This window comes from Gamsiella multidivaricata (assembly GCF_025024155.1).
Source record: "Gamsiella multidivaricata strain RSA 2152 chromosome Unknown BC939scaffold_52, whole genome shotgun sequence".
NCBI lineage: Eukaryota > Fungi > Mortierellomycota > Mortierellomycetes > Mortierellales > Mortierellaceae > Gamsiella > Gamsiella multidivaricata.
Window position 1 is genome coordinate 107,745 of NW_026251760.1, and position 23,967 is coordinate 131,711.

Consider the following 23,967-nt stretch of genomic DNA (forward strand, 5'->3'; position numbering starts at 1 on the left):
CAGGCGATACCTCCCAGCAGTTCGATTCAAGGTTAGTCTTTGAGCACAGCACCAGTGGTAACTGCTGTGTTGTTCGTGCATGCTGATATTTTGGCGGTTCCCTGCATTTCGCGCCTTCAAGGGCGAGAACTCATTTCGTGATGACAAGTCATGGAGTTCTGACTAGCGTTCTTACAGTTGCGCATCCAATAGGACCCTTCAATTTCCAGGCGCAGCTCGAACAAGCAACAGCCAGTTCTTGCAGGACACAACCCCGCCGATTTAGATTTTCCTCGCCTCGACTTATCAGACACCCCTATTGCAAGGGAGGTCCGTCTCTTGCCCACTTTCCTGTTTGACGGTTTCGGCTCACACTCGCATAAGAGCAGGAGAGCAGGAGACCACTCTTACATTTAAGTCGATTCTTCTTACTACAGGTAAGCAAGCAGGGCGAATGCGCCTTTAATTATGCGTAAACAAATGGGAGTGTTGTTCTCGTTGCTAGGTTACACCTCCATCCGGCACAGGGGAAGAGGCTCACCTGTGTAAAACCTGCTCTTTGCCTGTGTGTATAGAAAGGCTCCAATTCTCCAAAAGCCGACGCGCCGCTGGAAGCATCTGCAGGTGGACTAACAATACGGCAAGAGCTAGACGACTAGCACATTGTACAGCACCATGGCCAAGCGGGACTCGGACAAAAACACTCAGCAGTATCGAAGAGCTAGCGAAGACATCGTGGCAGAAACATATACGGCATATACGGATTCATCATCGAGTATACCTGTTTCCGATGATGCCAGTCAATTCTCGAAGGAGACGACCAGCGATCGCAAAAAGAAGGGCTGGACAAAGTCCCTGAGAAAGGCCACCAGCTCGATTCTTTACATGGCCATGCCCCCAACAAGTGCGGACAATGTGCCGATGGTCGTTGCTCAAACACCCATGTCGCCAGATCGACTTATCCCAGCCCTGCATTCTCCCATTTTGCAGTCGCCCTCACTGATGACCGTCTCGCCCATGTCAACACTTACACCAACTTCACCATCAACAGTAACGTCCGCCCTCTATGTGCCCGTTTCCTCGACCGCAGCGTCGTCCACAGCATCTGTCGCGTCATCTTCCGTCGCGTCGACGTCATCTCACAAACTTCGCACCAGCATGGAACCGATGATAGGATACCCTGGGTCAGGTAACTCTGCTCACTCAAGCACAGCTCACCATAAACAGCGATCTTCATCTACCGCCTCTTCGACTTCATCTTCAGCCCCCCAAAAGAAATCTTTGAAAGGAAAGGAGAGAGCGGAGCCGATTTTGGCGGATTTACCCAATGAGAGCAGCCAGGCACGCGCCAAATCCGTCGATAGCCCAGTGGCAGCTAGATTCATACCACCAGCATCTCCACCCTCCTCGAAACCCAGTCAGACTCATATCAAGCATACAAACAGTGCCAGCCTCGCAGCAGCGAGTATTCCAGGCTCATTGGGATCTGCAGGAGCCTACAACGAAATCCAGAAGACGTTACCTTCTCCACCGCTCTCGCCCATGTATGTCACCAGTGAATCGAGGAACGGAAACCATGCAGTGGACCAAAAGAAATCAATAGCCACGCTTAAAGCGATCGACCAAGTGCTGTTTGCAACCTCTGGTCAATCCGCCCAGCAAGCTGAAGAAGAACAAATTATTGTCATCCAGAGGGACATCAAGCCAGACCATTTGCCCATGCTCCCACCAAATATCTCGAGGCTTAGCTTTGCTCTCGATGCTGGTCCTGAGCGGGTGGATGCATCGACCGCACCAAGTCATCCCGATCTTTTGGACAGTAAAGTGGATCACAAGACCAAGGATGTCAAAGAGAGGCACAAGGCCCAGACAACGAAGACTCGCGAGGATATAATCCTGGAATCATTTGAGGACGCAGACGTAGAAAATGAGCAACAAGAGCCAGAGGCCGAACAACAGCAGATTCAGGAGAGCGGTGCCGCCCTTTCATTGCCAGGAGCATTTCCGGGCGCTTTCTCGGATGTAGCGGTCGCAGAAAAACTGCAGCCAAAACAAGCAACGGCCCCCGCTCCATTACCATCGGTATCCCGCCCTGCGAAGTCGATCGCGAGAAAGTTGCAATCAGATCAGAGAGTTGCCTCTGTTCCTGCACCACCAGCTCCTCTGCCTATTCAGTCGCCACCAGCTGCAGATGTAACACATGTTGTCGAGACCACCGTTATCAGAGCGCCAAAAGTTGAAATTGCTCGACAGACAGCGCCATCGGAGCGGAATCAACAAAAGCCAAAGGGCCTAATTGTGGACGCTCCTAGATCCCCTGTAACTCCTTTGCGGTCGCTGTCAATATCTCGCAGGTCATTAAAGGACGCAGACGGTCCCAAGCCAATCAAGAATGCTCCCTGGCTGTGGCACCAGGATGGAATCCATCACCAGCGCCTAGAGTCGCATCAAATCTTGACTAAGGAGCAGGTGTTCGAGCTGTACCATTTGGATCTGGAGCAAGACGGGCCCAACGGCTTTTTCTTGTTCAAGCTGGTCAAAAGGTTCAAGAAGCAGGATTCTTCCTTGATGGCAATTTCTTCGGCCTTGCTAGACGCAGAGCTGACCGCGTCCCCTGCCTCATCTCCAACTACGCCCACTGCCATTCTCGAGTCACTCGAGGCCGTCTCGGTGTCCCAAAAGCTGAAGCGACAGCTGCTGCTACAGAAACGTAAGAAGCAACGAAAGTCATCCAACGACAATGAGGAGGATGAGAACCTGGAGGCGTTGTTGACGATGACGAACAATAATACGAGTCTGCAAAACTTGAACTCGTCACTCCAGGAGGTCATTGATGCAGTCGACTCTTTGAAGGATATGAAGGACGGAGAAGAGTGGTCAAGTCTTTTGAGCCAGTCCCGCCAGGTCACCCATATTCCATCTCAACCCAAGAAGCCATCGTATCCGGACAGTGAAGGAGAGTATACATCGAGGGATAAAGATGCCATGGATATCGACTTGCTGGAGAAGAGAAGGGGTGTCTATGCTACAGGACGGCTGGATGGGACGAATCTTTTGCCCAAGAAGAAATACAAGGCATCTCAGAGACGATCGTCAGTGTCGGCAGCATCCCGAATGGCAAGCATTGGCTCACCTACTACACCTGGAAGCAACGGTGTCGATTATGGTGCACAGGATGGTGCAGGAAACGAGCGGCGCGGCTCTGATGCGACGGACGGGCCATCAACACAACAGTTTAAGAAGCAGGCTGTCAGTCAGCTGCACATCTATAGCCGAAACGGACTCAAGTTCAAGTTTGATGTCATGGAGGACAACGAGCTGCATTTTGTGGAGGCATCAAAGAAGTACACTTTCATGGATCCATTGGCCGCCCATCGACAGCCAGATCTGAATGGGAATAGCGATGGAATCTCGCCACTGCGATCGCCTACTCTGCCCCTTCCTTCCATTAGCCGCCGCACCAGCTCGGGAACAGCGTCAACAATCAATGACTCTAGCCGTCCCCGTCGCAGTGGTAGCACCAGGAGCAAGAGCACGCTCTCTTCTACGGGATCCGCTAGTGGTCGAAGGGTGTTTGTGACCAGACTAGGTCGACATACTCTCTTGACCTACAATGAGTACAAGACCTTGACGAAATCTGCAAGCAGTTTCACTCTCGGTGCCAAGTTGCTGATCCAGCGGTCTATCGCAGTAGCCACTCCCAGCTTTTACAACTCGTCTTCAACAAGCAATGGTCACGGAAAGGAATCGACTCAGACCAATGCTCATGACGCCGCGTCAGCTATTAGCCCCACCAAGACCTCTTTCAACTCATCCGCCAGTCCTACACCAACACCCGCCAGCGGTTCTGACGGCTCTGACTATTTCAGTGTCAAGAAGAAGCCCCGCACGATGTCCGGATTCGCATCTAAAGCCGTCGCTGCCATCAAGTCACCCTCGACCCCTTCAGGAACGACGCAGTCAAAGACGCCCCGACCTATTGTCACGCCCTACAACCCGAATGACTATAAGAACAAGTCGCTTTCGGTCTCAAGTTCCATCACTGGGGCTTCAGAAGAATCTCATACACCGCCAACGCCCGCAGGCACTCCTTTATATACCCCAATGGTAGTCGATATATCCCGCTCTGATTTCCCTTCTCCCTTCCCTATGCCTCCTAGTCATGCTTCTTCGCCTTCAGAGCCGATCCCGTCTTCTCCCCAAACGCCAATGAGCGCCGTCTCTTCCACGATGCTTTCAACTTCGTCTCCTGTGTCAACGCCGTCCGTTTCGTCTTCATCTTCCAACCCCTATGGCTCGATTAAGCGGCAGGGCAACCAAGCAGGCCTCAAATTCCAGCATCTTTTCGTCACAGTTCACCAGCGTCTTCAAAAGCTGGAGTTGGATAACGGTGCCTCATTTTATGGATCTTCTCTTGTGCAGTGGACGGTCATCGAGGATTCTGCTGAACTGCGATGGTGGCGCGACAAGATCGGTATCCAGATGATTGGCCGTCTGGAGGGTGATGAATTGTCCCCTGCCACTGCTGCCAAGGTAGCAACGTCTAAATCGTCGAACCAGTCCGCCTTTTCGTCGGCGATCAGTGTGAGGTCGTCGTATGTGTCGGCTGATAGCTGTATCTCGGATGCCACGTCGTCGTCGTCCTCTTCACGCGGCTCAAAGCCCTATAGGAGCCACGTCTCCGTCGAGAGATTGGGGTACCGGTTCTTGAGAGTTTCTGGCCATATGGGTACACTGAAGGTGACAGTTTCGGAGCAGGTCGAGGCCAGAGCTGTAGGGTTGGCTGTGCGTGCCGAGATGCTGCGACAGAAGTGGATGGCCCAGGAGCAGCAGGGCTATTCTGCCGCCTCAACCGAGGAGGATCCCTTGGAGCAGCCCTGGGTTGAACTGACGGATTTGCCAGCAGCCTTGAGTGATGATGACGAAGTGGATGCGGACAATATGGGTGTTGATAGCGACGTGGAGCTGGTTGATCCCTTGGACAGAACTGTATCAAAGAAACCATCGGCGACCTTCTTTGACGAGTACGAGTATGACGAGTGGACGGGTCGGACGCGACTAAAGAAGGAGTCGAGCACTGACCGGTTCTCTCGACGCAAGAGGCACGACCGTGCCGCTAAGAAACAAGAACAGTCAGCATCGTTGATAGAGAGAATGACTATGATCGTGGGCCAGGCCAAGGCGTTCAAGGGCGACTGGTACATGAAGAACGTTTACAAGTTTCATTCTTAAAGTAGTAGTAGTCGTAGTCGAGTCCTATTAAAAATTATTTCAGTGACGTCAGATAGGCGATCGATCGATCGCCTTTACGCTCGCCATTGCACCCACCCCTCGACTCTTAGCATCCACCACCACACAGTACAACATACATCCTTCCAATGGCTACTCTACCGCCCATCGGCTCCGACTACTGCCCTCCCTTTGCGCCATTCTTCGGCCTCATGGGTGTGGCCAGCGCTGTACGTTTTGATTTCTAGGACACATCCTCCTTCCCCTCCTCTCTCTTTCAAACCTTTTGAGCGCTTCAGCTACTGATGTTTGCGATGTCCAAAACTGGACTAACAAGGACTATTATCCTTCCATGTCTCCCTCTTAACCTCCTGTCGCTTCAATAGATGGTGTTCAGCAGTATGTATCGCCTTGGACTCTTTTTTCTCTGCGATTGAAGAACGAAACATGGCGACACTGGGAAAGCATTGAAGAGATGCACTATCCAGTCATGATTAACCCCTGAGTCGACTCTCAGCTGGGCTGACCCATGATTATGTGTACCATTTTTATTGCGAATATTAGGCATGGGAGCAGGATATGGCACATTCAAGTCTGGCATCGGTATTTCGGGCATGGGAACCTTCCGTCCAGAGCTGATGATGAAGGTATTTGCGTCGTTCACTTGCCTCCTTGGCGAACACAACGGCTGGCCGCACGTATACTCGGACCAACCATCTCTGTTTCATCGCGGCATGAGAACCGATTGTATTCACGCACAGGCAATACTTCTTCAACAACGCTTTAGGCGCTTATCCCAGTTGTCATGGCTGGTATTATCTCGGTCTACGGACTAGTCATCTCGGTCTTAATTGCAGGATCATGTACGTTCACGCAGAATTCATGCTGTCCTACGGATATGGAAGAGATATTGACGCGTCCATCAATTTGGACGAGGATTGTGATTTGATGGCGAACTCACCTATATCCATTGTTGCTCCATTTGCTGATCCTTTTGTTCTTCGCTTACAGTGACACCCACGGGCTATTCTTTATTCGCGTAAGTGGACCGGCTTTATATCCCACTTGTATGACGGCGCTGGGTGAGCTCAGGAACAAAGATCGCTCAAAGTACTTATCATGACTTTTCATTGATATTGTATTGTCATTCTTATACAGTGGATTTGTCCATCTCGGCGCAGGTCTCTGTGTCGGATTAACAGGATTGGCAGCAGGATATGCCATTGGCATCGTAGGCGATGTGGTAAGTGCGCGTGCGACTTGCGTGTCTTTAACGCGTTTGTATTCTTCTCTTTGGGGCCCAATTCACGAATAAGACCTCTGCTATATCTTGCTCACATAAAAGCTCTTTCTTTGTCATTAGTGTGTGCGAGGCTATGCATACCAGCCAAGGCTCTTTGTCGCGATGGTGTTGGTGCTGATTTTCGCAGAAGTCTTGGGACTGTATGGGTTGATTGTAGGACTTATCCTGAATACAAAAGCGACAGGATCGTGTTAGCTTCTTTATTTGAGCAAGGCGGATACATATAGTCTATTGTTTTCTTCATTGGTGTACACGTCAATTGAAGGAAATAAACAAATGCAGACGCATGGTTATTGAGTATGGTCTGAATTGAGCAATGAAGACAAGTGAGACAAAAGCGAGCAGCAAAAATGAATGCCAGGTACTAGCAAGATGACCCACGTTCTTTCCACGAACTTGGAGATTCTTAAGACACTGGATGGAGCATTTGCTTGGAACGTGTTTATCAGGTTGTGCAAGCCAATATAGATACAAGGGGCCCCCAAACCAGATTGTGAGAGGGAGAACAGCAGTATGCGATTATGTGTGTTAAATGGTGTCCGGAGAGCCCAGGACTGGAGGCAGGAAAGAAGATGGTCGGATGAAGAGCGTGGGTTGCCAAAAATAATAGGAAGAGAGTCAACATAAGCAAGGCCAGCAAACAAAGTTTACATGCATGCGTGGATGTACAAACATAATATCTACAAAGAAAAGAGACAGAGAGTACCAGTACCAGTCCGTGGCACGTTCATGTCCCTTGCTCGTCTGCTCTGTGTGCGCGTGAAGATAGAGACGCCGATTGTGCTTCCTCCCCCTCTCCGCCCCTCCCCGCCTCTTGCAATTGAAAGAGCGTTGGAAAAGTTTGCTTCTGTGTTCTTTGGAACACTATCCCCGCCCTTCCTTCCTTCCACCATCCTCTTCATCATCCCTCTCCATCCTCATCCGCCATCTCCTCCACCCTCCATCACCCTTTTCTTCAACCCTCCTCCGTCCGCTGCCCCCACTCGCCTCTACGCGCCACCATCTATCATACTACCTTTACTCTGCTAACTCGCTAACGACCCATTCCCCCCTGTCTCCTCTTTCCCTTCCCCTCAAACCTCCTCTCTCCCCTTTTGCCTCCGTACCTGTTTCACCGCTTCATAATACAGTTGGTGGCAAACCAGCCATTCACATATCCATTCCACACTTCCACATTCAAACACATCCCAGTCTATCACACTATCGTATCCCTTGCTCTTTTCTGTCCTTCGTGGTGCAAGTGACCCAATATGTCCTCGTACTCGCAATACTCCTCCCACCACAAAAAGACTCCCGACACCGGACGACGGCAGCTTCAGTTTGACGACCACCTATCCTATAGCAACGGCAACAGCCGAGATAATTCGTGTTCTGCTTCGCCGACCAGCCCTAGCCACCCCTCATCCTCTTCCGCCCACTCCAGTTTGTCCCAAATCCATACCCTCGACTACAATTCCAACCGGACAACGGCCACAGACGCAACCCTTGCCCCGCCCTCAGCAGAAAGCCCTACCAGCACCCTCAACAGTTCCCATTCCCCCAAGAGGGGCGCCTCTCCCACGATGGCCTTCTCAAACACATCCCTTCCATCCCTGACAAGGTGGAAGCGCTTCCGATTGAAGGTGATGCGCATGGCGACTGTCGAGCGATTGCAGTTGCTCTGGGGCCTCTTGGCCCTCTTTGGAACAATGTCCTGGCTGGCTCTCCTGCCAGCCCATGTATTCAGGTACGCCCGCTATTTTTTTTCCTTCCCTTTCTTTTGACCATTGCTCAAGGATTGGAGCGAGGAATGCGAATGCACTAGCCCATTTGAGGCGATGTGCCGTTCCAACTATCTCGCACTAGTACCGGAGCTTTTAATGAAAAGCCAGCGAAAAACGCTAGTTCATTAATTTCCTGTACTTCTTGTCAACAACGATGTGTCCTGCTCGACGTCTCATGGTCTTCTTTATCTTTTTGCACCCAAATAGGACAAAGTTCGACGCTACCCACTTCAAGGTCTCCGTCTATGCATTCTGTAAGTGAAAAACGCAGTGCTCTCCATCAACATTGTTATTTTGAGTTGATATCGCTGTGGAACTAAAGGAGGATAATCGAATTGCGGCTCTCGTGTTTATATTGGGGCGCACCAATGCCTCTGCCTTTTCAACAGAAAAAACAACACATCCTTGAGATGGATATGAGTAGCTAATCGATCGTCTACCCGCGCTCTCTCTTTGTCTTCTTTCATTTCATTGTCTCGTGATGGGTGCGCACACAACCTGTCAGTCTTGGTTGCCACTGTCTGCACTTCTCTATCGGCCATCTGGCAATCGTTATGCCCGTTTCTGGTTCGCCAGAGTCAACGGGCGTTCCTGCCACGCGTTATCAACCACCCTGCCACCCAGACTGCGACCATCTGCATCTCCGTCATTCTGACGATCCTCAACTTCTTCAGCTGGATTGTCCTCGCATCCGACACGGACGCTGGCGCCAAGACAAACTGTCAAACGGGCCCACTCTCAAATCAGCCTGGCTATGTGGCTCAGTGCCGAGGCGTTAATGTTGCGATTGTGCTCGACGTTATCGTGTTCATCCTCTGGATCCCTATCTCCCTGGTTATTGTCTGCGGCACAGTCGAGCGTGGATTGTGGTGGTGGGGTGAGGACGATGGCTGGGCGCAAGGAGAGGCTATTGTCGGAGGCTCGAACATGATGTCCGAAGAGGAGTTTGATTTAAAGATTGGACTCGGCGGAAGCAAGCATATCAAGCGTCGTCAGACTGTTCATCCCGATAATCTGACGCAGCAGGAACAGCGTCTACAGGATATGGTGATGATCCAGCAGCCCAAGCCAGCGTTTGTCACGCCAATTGCTTCACAGTTCCGCTCTTCAACATTTGGTCTGGAAGGTGGGGCTGATGGAAATGACGACGACGACCTCAACTTCACACCCTCGAGTTACAGGAGGCATCATCAGCAACGCCGGCAGCCAAGGCAATTGACTCGTCAGGCATCGAACACGTCGCTGTCGAGCCGACTCTCATCATTCTTTGGAGCGGGATGGAATAATGGCACGATGCCACTACCAGAAGCACAGCCTCCGATGCCCGACTTGCCACCACAGTATCGTATGGAGAACGCGGCGCTGTCACGGAACAACGATATCAAGAAGGGTCCATCCCAACCACAGCAGCAACAACAGAAGCAGCAGTCGATGCGCAAGAAGGAGGAGCCGAAACAGGAGGCTGAGCCAGAATCAGAGCCAGCTGGACTGTTGCATGGCGATGAGTACACCTCTCAATGGCATTCGCGTCGTTATGATGACTGGTCTTGAAAGGATAGATTGAAGGTTCGATGGAGAGGAGTTTCCTATATATTTACAGGGCAGACTCAATCGTCTCCACTTCATAATATACTATATGTTTAATCTCGAAAACGAAGCAAGCGAACAAAGGAGCATGCTTTAATGCCATGCGGTTACCATGACCACTCATATCATTCATCCCAATCGATGGCCCTCAGTCCTAGCAAAAACATTACAAAGTTTATATTCCAGACTGGTGCACTCTTTCTCCAGAAGCAGAGAACGATAATGGGCATTTATCCTCTGGCGAATGGTGCGTTGGCGTCGGCGTCCTCAGTTGGATGGGAATGAAAGCAAGTAGAATGCTCAAAATGGAAAATGTATGGCGCCTGCCAAGCGCGCGCACACGTTCGCATTTGGTCTGCCCAATTGTAAACGCAGCAGATTCTATTTTTGCGCATTGCCCGCAAGGGTTGATGCCTTCGTATTTCAATTCTCGGCCACAGCCCGCACTTTTATCCGTCTCGATAGGGGGCAGCGTCAAGCGTATTTTAATCCTTCATTCGTTTCTTTCTTTACCTTCCTCCCCCCCTCCCCCCCAATCATCCTTCACTCCTATATTGACCCTCTTCGATCACTCGCTCTTTCGAATCCCTCAGACACTCAGCAACTGCAATCAACAGACAAGAAGGATAAAAAGGAACGAAGATGTCGACTCCTCTTCCTCCTGGATGGTAAAAAATAAAAAAATAGATTTGTCCACCTGGACTCCATTGACCATTTCGAGCAATTTCCCTCCCCCCACTCATCACTCACTCACTCATGTTTTTGCCCTCCTTGGCTCTCGTAGGGTCTCGCAATACGACCCTCAGCACCAGCGATACTTCTTTGTCCGTAAGTCTCTCGTGTAGCCTTCCCTTCGCACATCTCCGCATACTTCATCTTCTCCATCTACGCTGACACGCCGCTATCGAATGTTCGCTGTGGATAGAAACCGTAACTGGACGAAGCCAGTGGGAAGACCCGCGTATGGTTTCACCGTACCAGGCACCGCTACCCCCACCCCCATCTGCTGGGTACGCAGCCCCGCCACAACCGCCGCTCGGAGCATACGGTGCCCCTTCGCCCTACGGTTCTCCTTCGCCCTACGCCCCATCGCCATCACCCTACGGCCCACCATCACCCTACGGCGCACCGTCGCCCTACGGCGCACCATCACCCTACGGCGCACCATCGCCTTACGGCGGACCATCTTCGTATGTAGCAACAGCACCGCCCCCTGTCTCTACAACAGAAAAATCCCATCCTCATATTCCGGGAGGGATGTTGGGCGTCGGAGTTGGGGCAATGGCGGGGGCGGCGTTGGTAGGAGGGGTGGCATTGGCAGCGCATGAGCATCATAAGCATCATGAATATTATCGACCAGCGGAGGTCGTAGTAGTGGAGGAGGAACCGGCGACGGAGTATGAGGTGGTCGAGTACCACCACCACCATCATAACCATAAGCTTTTTGTAAGTCTGGAGATGGGATGTTTTGTGTCCGTCTGTATGTGTATGTGTGTATGTGTGTATGTGTGTATGTGAGTGTGTTGTTGTTGTCGTGTGAAGGTGATGGATGGGATTGAGTTGCTAAACATGTTCATGATTCCATAGGATTTTTACTAAGCGACGGTGGACCGAGAGAGGGTGCAGGGAGCTAGGGAGCGACATGATTCGTAAATAAACTAGGCACAGACAGTTGTGTTCCGTGGTATTCGTTGACTATACAAATGGCGAAGTGTGCCATGGCCATTCGTCGTTTTATGCTTCTCTACGCCTCGTACACAACTGGATATAACATGACAGCGACTCGCTTTTTTTATGAGTTGATACTGCTGAAGGCGAAGTACGTCTCGAGACCGACCATGTAGGATGAATGGCTGGCAGGCCTGCTCTATTTGACTGTGACTACGTCAAGAAGGCACCTGGCTGCCTTGTCACCTAAACGGGGTCCTTATTGCGGTCCTTGTTGACCGCATTGACTGTAATGCGTCCGTGCGAACATGCCAATACCTTTTGATCCGCCCTCTTGCGATTGGTCAGCACAGGTTGGGCCAGAGAGCGCGTTGCCCCAATGTCCGCCCGCGACCTGGCACTGGCTTCAAAAGGCAACGGGGCAAGTCCCATTTTTGGGAAAACCCTGTTTTGAGTATGGTTCTGTTCTCTGCTATCCTTCCACACCCTCATTCCATCTCCATCTCCATCTCCTCTCTTCACTCCCCATTGACCACTCCATACACCCACATCAAACCATGGACAGCCAGGACAGCACAGGCAGCAATCAGTGCCACAGCCACAACAGCTCATCCTCTGCCTCCGCTTCGTCCTCCTTCCAATCCCTTGCCCGGAAGAAAGCCTTGACACCCGCCGGGCGATTTCTACGTCACACATGTTCGCAGATCCCGGTCTCAATGAGCGCAGTCGACTGGCTGCAGCAGCTCCTTCATACAGCTTCAGTGAACGCTTCGGATTGTTTAGCCGCAAGCGAACCCATGCTTCTTGAGCTACCTGTACCGATGGACCTCTCTGTCTCACAAGGTATAGTGCTGGACGGCCGTTCTTTTTTTTTTTCCCTCTCTTTCTGAGCAAAATGACTGGGGTCGTCATATGACCTCTCACCCGCTACGGGCACTCATTCCCCATATTGATTCGAAACAAGTGAAATTCAATAAGCTGAGAACCTAACTTAGAACCTTTTATTCAACTGCACTCACTACCAGACATCAACGGACGCTTGCCAGGACTTCGGTATTACAACCAGGAAAACGAGAGTAAGATTCGCACAGCGCAGACGATCCAGTCGCCAAACAGATCGTATTCACGTTCACAAGGACACCCAACACCATCAAAATCCAACCCATGTGAAGCCATGGATAGCAATGCGAGCATAGATACCACCGACCCAGATAGCCAAACGAGTTCCCGAACAGACCAGAGCTCGTCTCGTCATAGTCTACCAAGACCATTCCCCAGGTCTACTGTTAATCTACCCTCGATAACGGCCTCTGCCAGGAACAACGGAGATCATGAAGGGGGGCCATCGTCATCGCCATCCTCGTCCTCATCATCTTCTAGCCCTTCTTCCAGGAGATCAGATTCATCACCCAAGGCCAGCTCTTCAGCCTATGTAGGCGCAGGAACTTCGACAGCCGCCATCCTCTACACCACTAGCCAGGAGTTTGGAGTGATCTGGAACCAAACAACGGCGTTCTTGCATCGAACCTTCTCGCCCACGTATCGCGTCAGTGGTCTCTATCTCGATTCGTGGACCAATGGAACGCAGAGACGAGGGCTTGAGCGACTCAAGTCGAATGTCATGCGGGGGGATGCGTTTGTGCTGGTGCGCAACATGACACTGCAGCTCAAGGATCTGCTCAAGAGGAGCATTGCAGAGACAGCAAATATTGAGCGACACTCGAGAGCCATTGAGGAGAAGAAGGGACAAAGTCGTGGACAAGGACAAGCAGCTGGCAGCAATGGGAAGGGTGGTCGCCCTTCGTCCAATACTTCTGATGGCGATCACGACGGCGACAATTCGAGAGGAAAGAGTGGCAACAGCAGTGGTGCCGGAGACGAAACAACACGGAACCAGTAGTCGTGGCAGGCACTATGTCATATAGAACTGCATTTCGCAGCAATAAAGATGTATAGACCCACCAACGATAGGTAGATTGTACAGCGCCTAGTGGAATTTTTTCTCTTATGGAGGAAGTGGTTTCTAGTATTCAGTTTGATTCAAAAATATATTTATAAATCGCTACTCTCCTCCTCCTGCTCAAAAACCTCCTCCTGCTCAAAAACCTCCTCATCGTCTGCTTTATGCGCCAGCAATTGGATTCGGTCCAGAGCGGTTTCCGCATCGGAAGCCAGGTGAGAAAGCACGCGCGTAGATTCGATAGATACGAGGCCATGGCGCCCACGGAACACGGACGTTGCTTCATCGATGGTCCGCCAGATAGCCGACATGTCAGACGGCCTCTTTCTCTGTGGGCTTGCATCAGACGATGGATATTCTTCAACCCTTGCGACGTCGCGAGAACGGAGAGTAAAAAGGACTCCGTTCATCTTCCGCTTCGGTGGAACCACATAATCATCATCCAAATCATCGTCATCATTGATTTCATCCCCCTCAATAAAGTCGCTCTCTTGATGTTGGTTGAAAACGTGCTTGGATTCTTCGCTGTTTATGATGCTCAACGCAGCTTCACGAATCGACTCTGAAGGTCCATCACCGTCGCACATACTGAGGTAGTTGAGGACGGAAAAGTCCTTTTGCTTTGAGACGATGTCCTTGTTGTCCGCGTATTTTTGTTTGAGCTTCTATTGAAGGCGTGTTACTTCATCCTCAAGTGTTACGACACCAAGCTCATGTAAGCGTTTCTTGTGCTCTGGAGGCATATTTGGGACATGGGCGAAGTAGTTACGGATACAATTAGAATTGACCTTATTCCATGCCTTGACCAGACAGGCCCAGAGTACTCCATTAGCAACTGTTGCATCTGGATTATTCGCCCTCTTGCGAGCGCGAGCTATAACCTCCAGTATCTGCTGACTGTATTTAACCTTGAAAGATCGAATAATGCCGATGTCCAAAGGCTGAGTAACGGATGTTACCTTTCCTGGTAAACGTACGATGGTAATATTGGTGAGACCGAGGCTCTCGCTTCCATCATGTCCTGATGCGCCGTCGATAAGCAGAGCTATCTTGCGACCTTGCTCTCGAATATCCTTATCGAAATCCTTAAGCCATATGTCGAATTGCACTTTTGCCATATATCCAGAGCATTTCATATCGGCACCAACCTTTTGCAGCGTCTCCTCCTTCAATCCCTTGGGTTTGTTCTTCGCTATAAAATAGCAGAATGCAATGAGATAAATCCCTGTTATAATATTGCTCAGAATGTGTAAAATATGCAGCTACACTCGACTTACACAGCACAGATAGCTTGCGTTTGTCAGACCCGGTAGAATTGCTGCAAAGCAAGATCGACACTCGAGCTGTCCGGATGATATTTTTGCCACGAATTGGACCAGTGTCGAGTAATTTGTTTGAAAGCACCTTGAGATAGAGGCAAGTTTCGTCGCAGTTGTAAATGTCATTAGGGTCAAAACCTACGAGTGTCCTACGAATGTCGTCCGTCTGGAGTTGAACTTTTGTTAGATCCATAAACCCACTTTTGCCATGCACTATGTGTTTATTGATCGACCGCTGTCTCTTGAATCCACGAAGTCATCCGTTTGAAAAGGCTGATGAAGGCGGCTTCTTCCCTTCTTTGTACTAATCATTCATGATGCCCCATAGATGCAGAGCTGCTGCTTTAAGGCGAGCATCAGTCACAACAACGTCTTTCGAAGCCTAGTGTTAGGATTGTACGCTTGAGAAAGTGTCTTAAAGCATTTGATAGAATTGCAAATCATACCTCGTTCTCTTTCGCGGATGTGCCACCTATAAAGTGCCTCTTCCAAGGCAAGGAATGGTCGCTCTTTAATGCGCTTGATTTTCTTGGAAGACCGGGGCGGCAGCCAGTTCTTGTTAGCTAAGATGGCGTCTCGCTCTTCCCAAATCCTATGAGCCGTAGAACTCTTGATGATACTGTGTTCGCGTCCAATGCGGGATATGGAGACCATGGGATCCCTCTCAATGGCAGCTTTGACGCTCTCAATAAACTGAACTTTCTCGTCCACTGTGATGGATTGGCGCTTTAGCTTCGGCTTCTTGGAGGAGGAAGCTCCCTTGCTTACTTTAGTCTTACGTTTCGCGTTGAGCATGGGGATGGTATATGAGATTGAGTCAACGATGAGTGATCACGTTAATATTTTTTCAGTTCCCACTAGAGTCCTCGTCAAAAAGTCGTAACCCATATATTTTCGGCACGAATGAATCACATAGACTGGTCTCCTTTTTCGGATAAAGACTTTACGTACAAATTTGTTACTTGCGTGGCCTTCATTCCTGCACACGGCGCGTGCTTCTTTGCTTTTTTGTTTCTATTTCTCGTACGTGGAGCTGACGACTGAATTGAACTTGAGTATTATAAAACTATTGGGGTTACGACTTTTTGGCGGATGTGTGCTGTACACACACAGGACACTGAAATTCGATTTCAGGCACGTTGTTTGTTTGAATGAATCCGTTTTCTTTGGACTCCAAACAGGACGGACAACATCATGGACGCTGAAGAGGAATCATTCTCGCTGGAGATGGAGGACACGGGGCTGGATCTTCCAGTCCGCGCAACAAGTCCGCCGTCAGGGACCAATACAGCATTACTCAAGTCGTATACCTATACCACACCACTGCCGACCTCATTAGAAACTGATCAGGAATGCATCCTCGGAGTGGACGAAGCAGGAAGAGGTCCTGTTTTGGGACCAATGGTTTATGGTATTTGCTACTGTCCGCTGTCCAAACAGAACGAGCTGGCTGACCTTGGATTCGCAGGTAGGAATCATACGCCAGGACTCATCAGGGATGGCTCGTTATCAAAGAGTTTGAGCTGACCGTTAGGTTGCATGCTAAACAAATAGATTCAAAGACATTGAAAGAGGGCGAGAGGGACAGCCTTCTCGATGTCATCATGTCAAGGCCAGACCTGATCGGATGGAGCGTACGAGTGCTTTCACCTATGGATATTTCTAATAGCATGCTGAGAAAGTAAAGGCAATATTGGACAGCAGAGAGGGCAACATGCATAGACCATTGCGATTCCTGACATTCTGGCGCCACCAATTTTTTTTAGGGAAAAGTACAACCTGAACGCACTGGCGCACGACACGACGATCCAACTCATCCGCGAGACCCTTGCTTCGGGAGTGAACCTGAAAGAGGTACATATCATGGTTCACCAATGTACGATACTGCATTTCTGAAAAACATAGGGAACCACCTAGATATTTATGCTTTATATTTGCTTCAATTAGATCTATGTTGACACGGTTGGACCACCCGAGACGTACCAAAAAAAGCTCGAAAATCTGTTCCCATCTGTTACAAAGATCGTTGTTGCAAAGAAAGCCGATTCCAAATACCCTATCGTCTCTGCTGCCAGTATATGTGCCAAGGTCACCCGCGATGATGTTCTCCGGCATTGGATTTTTGCGGAGACAGGAATTGCTAACACGATCTCACGCCAATTCGGATCCGGATATCCATCAGGTGCGTGTTCCTTGCGTGTTGTCTCGATTGCTTAGATCCTGCATGGAAGAATGGATCAAGGGAATGCACCGCTACCCATCATTAACTTGTATTGTTGACATACTAGATCCAAAGACGGTGGCATGGCTCAAATCAAATATAGATCCCGTCTTTGGGTACCCCAATATCGTACGATTCAGCTGGCAGACGTCCAAAACACTGCTGGAGACGTCTGGGAAAATTGTTCGTTGGTAAGTGCATGTAGATATGAAGCAGCTTTATGCCTCTGTGTTTCTCGACGTTCTCTATTGAAATATTCACAAGCCCAATATCGTGCCCATTGATAGGCCTGATGACGACGAGAGCAATTCACAGCCTAGAATTACTGCGCTTTTCGGTCAAGCTGGAGAAATCAGCGCGGAATTGGCCCAGCAGATGAGACAGTACTCGGGATATATCACGAGGACTTCTCCTCGTCCACGCCCTCAGCTTATGCAGGACATGGCCCTCAGGAGCGTTATCGATTTCTAGCCAATAAAAATTCAGCCAGATAAATAGAACGTGCTTAAGAGTTGATTTGTCCACATTCTTTCCTCCCAGATCACCTCTGCTCTGTGCTCGCCTTACAAACCACTTGGAATGATCTTTGATGCCACCAGAACAGTCAAATCCGCGAGGGACGTATGCCCGTAGGGGCTACTACCGAGGCAGAGGCCGAGGGTCATGGCAGGGCGGTAGCCAGGACAATCAGAATGGTGGCGGCAGGAATAAGTACTACCCCGGACAATCCCAGGACCCCGATGCAGACAGCCAGAACAATGGCAAACGCTGGGAGCGACCGAGGACATCGACTCCAAGAAACAAAGACCAGAATACTCAGCAAGCAGAGGTAGAAGTCAACACACCAATGGTGCAGGCGGATGAGATACCGGCGGGAGCGATACAGATGCAGCAGGCATCACAACCTAGGACAAAACATGCGACGAATTGTCCCTGGGTCGATTGGGATGTATATTTTCCTCAGGAGGGTAAGAGACCGGAGGCACCATGTGATATTTGGAATGCTGCTGGAAACCATGGCTTATGCGATGCTAAGTACTGTTCGCTAAAACCTCTAGACTATCACAAGGAGCATGAGTACATTCAATGGATTGGCGAGTTCAACAAGTACCTCCAGACATATCATTTATATGGACTCTCCAAGGTATGTTCTACAAATGAAGTCTTTGGGACATGATGGCATGATGGCCACCGACTCACAGGACTTTCTTCTTGCAATTTACAGGAACAACTACACGCGATAGCACTGCGTAGAGTCTTGGTCGTGAATGTTAAGGTCATGGCACAAATATGCAATGTGCCGGACTTGGTAGAGTTGGTAGTTCATCGACCGACAAGTGTCATTGGCTGCATTACTCTAGCTGCAATTCAGGTAAGAGTAACCCCATGTTGCCTACTCTAGTCATTATCGCAGCATCTTCTTCCAAGACTGACTTTCCTGCGGCCATGCATCTTTTTTGGATAGGTCATCTTTGGTGATGAGGCAGCAAAGACACAGCAGCAGAAAAAGTTCACAGTGCGACTGGCGTGTTTCGACAAAATCACTCATGGCAAGGACTTGAAGGCGAACCTCATCGGTATGATCATTTGCAGATCCGTTTATTCATTGTGGAAATGAGCGAAGAGGAAATGAAATGCTTCTGGAACTTCCAGGACTTATCATTGTATCTGGATTGCTTCTGATACCCATTAGGAAAACTCGTTTGCGTTGGAGGGACCGTTGTACGAACATCAGGTGTCAAACCCCTTGCCACCAAAATGGCGTTCACCTGCAATACTTGCCAAACCCTTCAGACTCTGAATCTTCCGGATGGACGATTTATTCAACCAACAAAATGCATAGCGATCGGCTGTAGGAGTAGACATTTTACTCCGCAGCGTGGAGTCGACTATGAAACAGAGACTGTTGACTGGCAGACCATTCGGTATGTTTTTTATGGCCGACAAGCGTCTAGAAAGTGAGTGTATGATTTTGTAATGAGGAAGTCATATTGAATCTTTGTTTCTCTCATTGTTACAGTCTACAGGAGAAACTACCAGATGACAGGCTAGATTCGGGAAGGGTTCCGAGGACAATTGAGTGCGAAGTCACTAACGACCTTGTCGATCGGGTCATTCCTGGAGACGTTGTCGAAATTACAGGAATCGTGAAGGTTTCCCAGTCTGAGAAATGTAAGGTGGTTTGTCCACAAAGCCTCATGGGCAGATTTGGGCTGCTTTGAGTTATCAAGAGCTGTACTGATGCTTCGCTTTATTGTTCGTATCCTTAGCATACTCGCGCATGAAGACAGGGAACACAATGTATATTCTGTACTTGGACGTCAATTATCTTCAAAAATCAACCATGACCTTGGAGGAGGATGATATTTATCAGGACTTCAACTCAAAGGACAATTTCAAAGATAGTAAAGACAGCATCCAAATCACCACCAAAGACCTGTATGCCATCGAGGACGTCCACCTGCAACCACAGCTGTTCAAGCTGATCGTGAATTCGTTCAGTCCAGCCATATATGGTCATGAGATGGTCAAGGCTGGGATCTTGTTTGCCCTGTTTGGTGGACGGAGGCGCGGCAATGGAGTGATTGACAGGACAGCCATTCGAGGTGATCCTCACGTCCTGGTGGTTGGAGACCCTGGACTGGGAAAGTCCCAAATGCTTTCCGCGGCTGTGAAGGTGGCTCCTCGTGGCGTATATGTATGCGGAAGCAGTGGAATATCAACTAGTGGCCTGACTGTCACTCTTGTCAGAGGATCGGGATCAGACTTCGCACTGGAGGCCGGAGCTCTAGTTCTCGGGGACCAAGGGTGCTGCTGTATCGATGAGTTTGATAAAATGACGACGGACCATAATGCGTTGTTGGAGGCCATGGAACAGCAGTCGATCAGTATCGCCAAGGCAGGAATCATTTGCACGTTACCAGCCAGGACTAGTGTAATTGCCGCTGCAAACCCTGCCGGTGGGCATTACAACATGTCCAAAACGGTGGCCGAGAACCTGAAGATGAACAGTGCTCTCCTGTCGCGCTTTGACCTGATTTTCATTCTGATGGACAAGCCCGACGGCGAAATGGATCAGTATCTCTCTAGGCATGTTATGGGGCTTCACTCCGGGAACAAGAACCTTGGCCAGGCATACAGGGCAGCCTCTTCTCAGGACACCAACAACCAGTCATCGCAAGGCATCGACAGCAAGCCTAGGATGGATCATCCCTTATCAGAACGGCTGCGGATAACAGATGAAGATGGAGATGACTTCAAACTTATTCCCCAGCCACTCTTGCGGAAGTACATCGCCTACGCTAGACAATACGTCCATCCAAGACTCTCTCCAGAAGCCGCGGCCACGCTGCAGGACTTCTATTTGATGCTCAGGGCCAAGCATCGTTCTCCAGACGGGACGCCAGTTACGACACGCCAGCTGGAATCTCTCATCAGAATGGCTGAGGCCAAGGCGCGCATGGAACTTCGTGAAGTTGTCACTCGACGGGATGCCATGGATGTCATCGAAATCATGTATGGCACGATTTTTTTTTGTTTTTGTTGCGATTACTGCCTGCCGTTTGCTCTTTGCAATGACGCTTACACGAATGCATGCTGTTGATCACTTGTACACAGGACGTTCAGTCTACAAGATACATTCATGTCTGTAAAGTCCCAGGACCTGAATCAAGGTCAAGGCCAGTCTGGTCGCGGCAAAGGTGCTAGCGTTAAAAGGTGCGTTCGTTTACAGTTACTGACTCACGCGTCTTCATTTGCAAATTTATAAATGTTCACACGACATTCGTACACATTTTTGGCTGACAATGCAGCTTTTCTTTTTTATATTACAAATAGATACGTCGCAGAGCTGCAGAGGATTGCGTTGGCGACCTCGAACAACATGTTCTCTTACGATCAATTGTATCGCACTTTTCAAGAGATGCAACTATCTGGCATCACCGGAGGCTTCCAGGATTTCATCGACACCCTGAACCACCAAAGCTTTCTCCTGAAGAAGGGACCTCGAACGTATCAATTCACTATGGCCGTGTAAAATATCCTATGTATCCTCACTCTCATTCCGCGCCTCTTTAATTGTAGTATTTCATATCCAATACACATTTTTCGATGGCGCATTAGTCCATTGTTCGATCATACTGCACACGGAGGGTGCAACGAAAGGTCCGATCGGCTAGAGTAACCGAAGAGCCACAACGGATGACACGAGGGATACACGTCTTATGAGATGCATTTGCGAGCCGAGAAAGAATTTAAAAGGCACTTTCAGTCAATTGTGTTGCTCATTTCCTCTCCCTTCAACCTACATCATTGCTAATCAGCAACCACGCTCCACCATGTCTCACGGAAAAAAAGTCGTTCTTGTTACTGGTTGCACCACCGGCGGTATTGGCTATGAAACCGCCAAAGCGTTCGAAAGGGCAAGTGCTAGGAACAAACGACTCTCGTCTTTGAATGCTTGAAAAGTGAACCAGCAGTGATACTAATGCTCGCCGGCGGTGGGAATCGGACTTTAACTAGAGCGGTTGCCGAGTGTACGCTGCTGCCAGACGCCTTGACGCTATCACAGGGATTGAGAGTGAGGAATGCGAGTGACGTCTCTATGCATGCTCAGGCAATACAACACCTGCCTAACACATGCTGCTGCGTGCCCTTTTGAATACAGGTCTGGATATCGAGAAGGTCTATATTGATGTTCTCGATGAAAAGTCGGTCAAGGAGGCCGTCAATGTAAGCTGGAGCACATTTGATAACTTAAAAGGCCCTATTACTGCGTCGACGATGTCCAAACTAACGGTCTTTTTGCAAATGCCGCCTGTTATATCATGTCGATTTAGCATATCATCGAGAAAGAAGGCCGCATCGGTAAGAGAACGAGGCGTTATGTAAAACGGCTGTATTACACTGGTGCTCAGAATCTAACCGGACCCTGTTGTATCTTTTTTTTTCGTGTAGATATCTTGTTCAACAATGCCGGCATGGGTCTCGCCTGCCCCTTGATCGACATGTCTGTAAGTCTGCACGGATCAAGGAGCTGCACATGTCATGCAATTCGTACATGAACGCCAGAGCCTAACAGATCGTCCCTCCCACAATGAACGCAAACAGCTTGAAACTACGCGAAAGTTGCTGGATACAAACGTCACTTCGGTTGTTCTAATGTCCAAGGAAGTCGCACCGCACATGATCCGTCAAGGATCCGGTCTGATAGTGAATGTGGGCTCGGTTACTGCTTACCTCGCGACACCATGGGGCGGTCTCTATGCTGCCAGTAAAGCGGCCGTGCACTCGTTGTCGGATGCGCTGCGTATGGAACTAATGCCCTTTGGAGTCAATGTCACAGTCGTGTCGCCCGGAGCGATCAAGTCCAACATTGGTGATAACAACCTCAAGGCTTTCCACCTTCCTGAGAGTAAGTCTTTTTTTGTGTCACAATCAAACATTCCCGGTAATGATTTTGGGTACTAACTTTTGCAGCAAAACCGTGTGCATAGACTCTGTCTACCAGTCCGTTCTCAAATATGTTTTGATGCGAGCCAACGCGTCCCAGGGTAAGTAGTGGCTTCATTTTATATTATTTTCTACTGAAGGTACCTGTCTCTACTGGCTATCGCACAGTTATCTCATTGCAATCCTTTCAACGCTATTCACAGAACCTGGTTGCACGCCTACTGCAAAGTTCGCCAAACATGTGGTTGGCAAGTGTCTGAAGTCTTCGCCTCCTCGCTACATCGACTATGGCACGCTTTCAAACCTCTTCCGATTTATTCGCTACATGCCAAGGGCGATCTCTGAAATGATCTTTTACAAGCGATTTGGATTACTGGTGCTGAAAAAGTATGTCAAGGACGGCAATGCAGGAGCGAAGGTCTTGAAGAACTAAGCAAAAGAAGCAGCAGTGAGTTGGAGATAATTATATTGAATAAAAAAAAAGAAAAAAGTCTACGCGTAGTAAAATCTTTGTCGCTGTCATTAGTTGCATTGCCGGCGATATATGCTATGGGTTTGTTAAGGCGTTTGAGAAGGTATTGCGAGCACTATGTTTGGTAGCAGTGCTAGATAACACGTTGCTGATCTACAAACCTTTGCAATTTTTTTTGAGCAAGCCAGAATGGTTGCAGCTACTCGACGTTCTGAAGCCAATACAGGGATCAAAGGTAGACGATTCACGCGCATGCTAATTGCATATGTTACCCAGCTCGTTTTCTTGTCTAGTGGAATTTAGCATGATCTCCGTTTTGGGACATAGGCTTGGATATCGACATCGCTGTCCTTAGCAAAGACTCCGTCGAGGACGCTGTAAATGTAGGCGATATAGACAGAAGCATGTTTGCGGCGATCCTTTGCTACTTTTTTCGGACTGATGGAAAATCTGAGGCACATTCCCTTCGCAGTTTATCAACGGCGGGAAGGGAGGAGTCGTATCGATGCAAGTCCTCCCTTTGCTACTCGCTCAATTGCTATATTTTGAAATTTTAGGTATCCTATTCAATTGCTGCCGGCATGGATCTTCTTGCATGCCCATTAATCGACATGTCGATAGGTTCGACCCATACCGCACTCAGCAAAAAAATAATAAAGAAAAGACGCTAAAGAAGCATCCTTGTTCGCGCGGCCACTGGTGGAAACTGTCCGGAGGCTGCTCGACACGAATATATTGCTTCCATGGTGCTGGTCTCCAGGATAATAGCACCACTCATGATTCGCAGTGGATCAAATCTGATCGCGAACGCGAGTTTCGTGTCTGAGTACGTCGCGCTGCCAGCACCGAGTCCCGAATTTACCAGTAAAGCTGCTATGCGCACAATGCCAGATGCTCTGCGGATGAAATGGCGACCTTTCGGAAATAGTTTTCCTAGAAGAATGACCTGTGCGAGCATTTTGTCCGCTCTTTGAATTTAGGCTCCGAGCTTGAATCCTCTATCTTTTGCTCGTAG

At 49.4% G+C, this 23,967-nt stretch overlaps 10 protein-coding genes across 10 annotated transcripts; 8 read left to right on the forward strand and 2 right to left on the reverse strand.

Annotated features, from left to right (window-relative positions):
- The first annotated feature begins 276 nt into the window (after positions 1-276).
- BC939DRAFT_233887 (uncharacterized protein) lies at positions 277-5,259 on the forward strand. Its single transcript, XM_051550887.1, has 2 exons — positions 277-416; positions 555-5,259. Exon 2 carries the CDS (start codon positions 655-657, stop codon positions 5,209-5,211), a length of 4,557 nt encoding a protein of 1,518 aa, XP_051410097.1. The 5' UTR covers positions 277-416; positions 555-654; the 3' UTR covers positions 5,212-5,259.
- Positions 5,260-5,317: 58 nt separating this feature from the next.
- On the forward strand, positions 5,318-6,809 carry BC939DRAFT_457904 (V-type ATPase). The gene is made up of 7 exons (XM_051556529.1): positions 5,318-5,438; positions 5,595-5,607; positions 5,773-5,855; positions 5,996-6,071; positions 6,220-6,247; positions 6,367-6,451; positions 6,572-6,809. Exons 1-7 carry the CDS (start codon positions 5,358-5,360, stop codon positions 6,704-6,706), a joined length of 501 nt encoding a protein of 166 aa, XP_051410098.1. The 5' UTR covers positions 5,318-5,357; the 3' UTR covers positions 6,707-6,809.
- A 1,439-nt stretch (positions 6,810-8,248) lies between these two features.
- Positions 8,249-9,942, forward strand: BC939DRAFT_457910 (uncharacterized protein). The gene is made up of 2 exons (XM_051556530.1): positions 8,249-8,528; positions 8,780-9,942. Exons 1-2 carry the CDS (start codon positions 8,429-8,431, stop codon positions 9,823-9,825), a joined length of 1,146 nt encoding a protein of 381 aa, XP_051410099.1. The 5' UTR covers positions 8,249-8,428; the 3' UTR covers positions 9,826-9,942.
- Positions 9,943-10,503: 561 nt separating this feature from the next.
- Positions 10,504-11,460, forward strand: BC939DRAFT_505030 (uncharacterized protein; the record flags this gene model as incomplete). The annotated part of the gene is made up of 4 exons (XM_051560604.1): positions 10,504-10,529; positions 10,646-10,689; positions 10,787-11,307; positions 11,449-11,460. The coding sequence occupies 4 exons, from the start codon at positions 10,504-10,506 to the stop codon at positions 11,458-11,460; spliced, it is 603 nt and encodes a 200-aa protein (XP_051410100.1).
- Positions 11,461-11,577: 117 nt separating this feature from the next.
- On the reverse strand, positions 11,578-12,572 carry BC939DRAFT_233959 (uncharacterized protein). Its single transcript, XM_051550889.1, has one exon. It carries the CDS (start codon positions 12,439-12,441, stop codon positions 11,776-11,778), a length of 666 nt encoding a protein of 221 aa, XP_051410101.1. The 5' UTR covers positions 12,442-12,572; the 3' UTR covers positions 11,578-11,775.
- On the forward strand, positions 12,350-13,569 carry BC939DRAFT_457917 (uncharacterized protein). Its single transcript, XM_051556531.1, has one exon. It carries the CDS (start codon positions 12,704-12,706, stop codon positions 13,427-13,429), a length of 726 nt encoding a protein of 241 aa, XP_051410102.1. The 5' UTR covers positions 12,350-12,703; the 3' UTR covers positions 13,430-13,569.
- BC939DRAFT_233946 (uncharacterized protein) lies at positions 13,506-14,326 on the reverse strand. Its single transcript, XM_051550888.1, has one exon. It carries the CDS (start codon positions 14,074-14,076, stop codon positions 13,582-13,584), a length of 495 nt encoding a protein of 164 aa, XP_051410103.1. The 5' UTR covers positions 14,077-14,326; the 3' UTR covers positions 13,506-13,581.
- Positions 14,327-16,035: 1,709 nt separating this feature from the next.
- On the forward strand, positions 16,036-17,224 carry BC939DRAFT_399488 (ribonuclease H-like domain-containing protein; the record flags this gene model as incomplete). Its single annotated transcript, XM_051552477.1, has 5 exons — positions 16,036-16,276; positions 16,363-16,489; positions 16,575-16,674; positions 16,756-16,990; positions 17,097-17,224. 5 exons carry the CDS (start codon positions 16,036-16,038, stop codon positions 17,222-17,224), a joined length of 831 nt encoding a protein of 276 aa, XP_051410104.1.
- An 854-nt stretch (positions 17,225-18,078) lies between these two features.
- Positions 18,079-21,159, forward strand: BC939DRAFT_234161 (MCM2/3/5 family-domain-containing protein). Its single transcript, XM_051550893.1, has 7 exons — positions 18,079-18,401; positions 18,495-18,606; positions 18,723-18,954; positions 19,050-19,201; positions 19,300-20,545; positions 20,648-20,746; positions 20,867-21,159. Exons 1-7 carry the CDS (start codon positions 18,309-18,311, stop codon positions 21,063-21,065), a joined length of 2,133 nt encoding a protein of 710 aa, XP_051410105.1. The 5' UTR covers positions 18,079-18,308; the 3' UTR covers positions 21,066-21,159.
- BC939DRAFT_234138 (uncharacterized protein) lies at positions 21,160-22,980 on the forward strand. The gene is made up of 8 exons (XM_051550892.1): positions 21,160-21,450; positions 21,551-21,608; positions 21,696-21,760; positions 21,868-21,895; positions 21,986-22,041; positions 22,139-22,442; positions 22,525-22,581; positions 22,684-22,980. The coding sequence occupies exons 1-8, from the start codon at positions 21,253-21,255 to the stop codon at positions 22,911-22,913; spliced, it is 996 nt and encodes a 331-aa protein (XP_051410106.1). The 5' UTR covers positions 21,160-21,252; the 3' UTR covers positions 22,914-22,980.
- Positions 22,981-23,967: the final 987 nt, after the last annotated feature.

What these genes read in the sequence shown, in the direction of transcription:
- BC939DRAFT_233887 (XM_051550887.1), top strand. Translation starts at nt 655, where the DNA reads ATGGCCAAGCGGGACTCGGACAAAAACACTCAGCAGTATCGAAGAGCT.
- BC939DRAFT_457904 (XM_051556529.1), top strand. Translation starts at nt 5,358, where the DNA reads ATGGCTACTCTACCGCCCATCGGCTCCGACTACTGCCCTCCCTTTGCG. An exon ending in ACGGGCTATTCTTTATTCGC is followed by an intron (nt 6,248 to 6,366) that starts GTAAGTGGACCG and finishes ATTCTTATACAG; the next exon opens with TGGATTTGTCCATCTCGGCG. An exon ending in TTGGCATCGTAGGCGATGTG is followed by an intron (nt 6,452 to 6,571) that starts GTAAGTGCGCGT and finishes CTTTGTCATTAG; the next exon opens with TGTGTGCGAGGCTATGCATA.
- BC939DRAFT_457910 (XM_051556530.1), top strand. Translation starts at nt 8,429, where the DNA reads ATGTGTCCTGCTCGACGTCTCATGGTCTTCTTTATCTTTTTGCACCCA. An exon ending in GGTCTCCGTCTATGCATTCT is followed by an intron (nt 8,529 to 8,779) that starts GTAAGTGAAAAA and finishes ACAACCTGTCAG; the next exon opens with TCTTGGTTGCCACTGTCTGC.
- BC939DRAFT_233959 (XM_051550889.1), bottom strand. Translation starts at nt 12,441, where the DNA reads ATGACGACCCCAGTCATTTTGCTCAGAAAGAGAGGGAAAAAAAAAAAG.
- BC939DRAFT_457917 (XM_051556531.1), top strand. Translation starts at nt 12,704, where the DNA reads ATGGATAGCAATGCGAGCATAGATACCACCGACCCAGATAGCCAAACG.
- BC939DRAFT_233946 (XM_051550888.1), bottom strand. Translation starts at nt 14,076, where the DNA reads ATGTGCGACGGTGATGGACCTTCAGAGTCGATTCGTGAAGCTGCGTTG.
- BC939DRAFT_234161 (XM_051550893.1), top strand. Translation starts at nt 18,309, where the DNA reads ATGGCACAAATATGCAATGTGCCGGACTTGGTAGAGTTGGTAGTTCAT. An exon ending in CTTGAAGGCGAACCTCATCG is followed by an intron (nt 18,607 to 18,722) that starts GTATGATCATTT and finishes GATACCCATTAG; the next exon opens with GAAAACTCGTTTGCGTTGGA. An exon ending in ATGGATGTCATCGAAATCAT is followed by an intron (nt 20,546 to 20,647) that starts GTATGGCACGAT and finishes ACTTGTACACAG; the next exon opens with GACGTTCAGTCTACAAGATA.
- BC939DRAFT_234138 (XM_051550892.1), top strand. Translation starts at nt 21,253, where the DNA reads ATGAGATGCATTTGCGAGCCGAGAAAGAATTTAAAAGGCACTTTCAGT. An exon ending in CGCTATCACAGGGATTGAGA is followed by an intron (nt 21,609 to 21,695) that starts GTGAGGAATGCG and finishes TTTTGAATACAG; the next exon opens with GTCTGGATATCGAGAAGGTC. An exon ending in CGGTCAAGGAGGCCGTCAAT is followed by an intron (nt 21,761 to 21,867) that starts GTAAGCTGGAGC and finishes ATGTCGATTTAG; the next exon opens with CATATCATCGAGAAAGAAGG.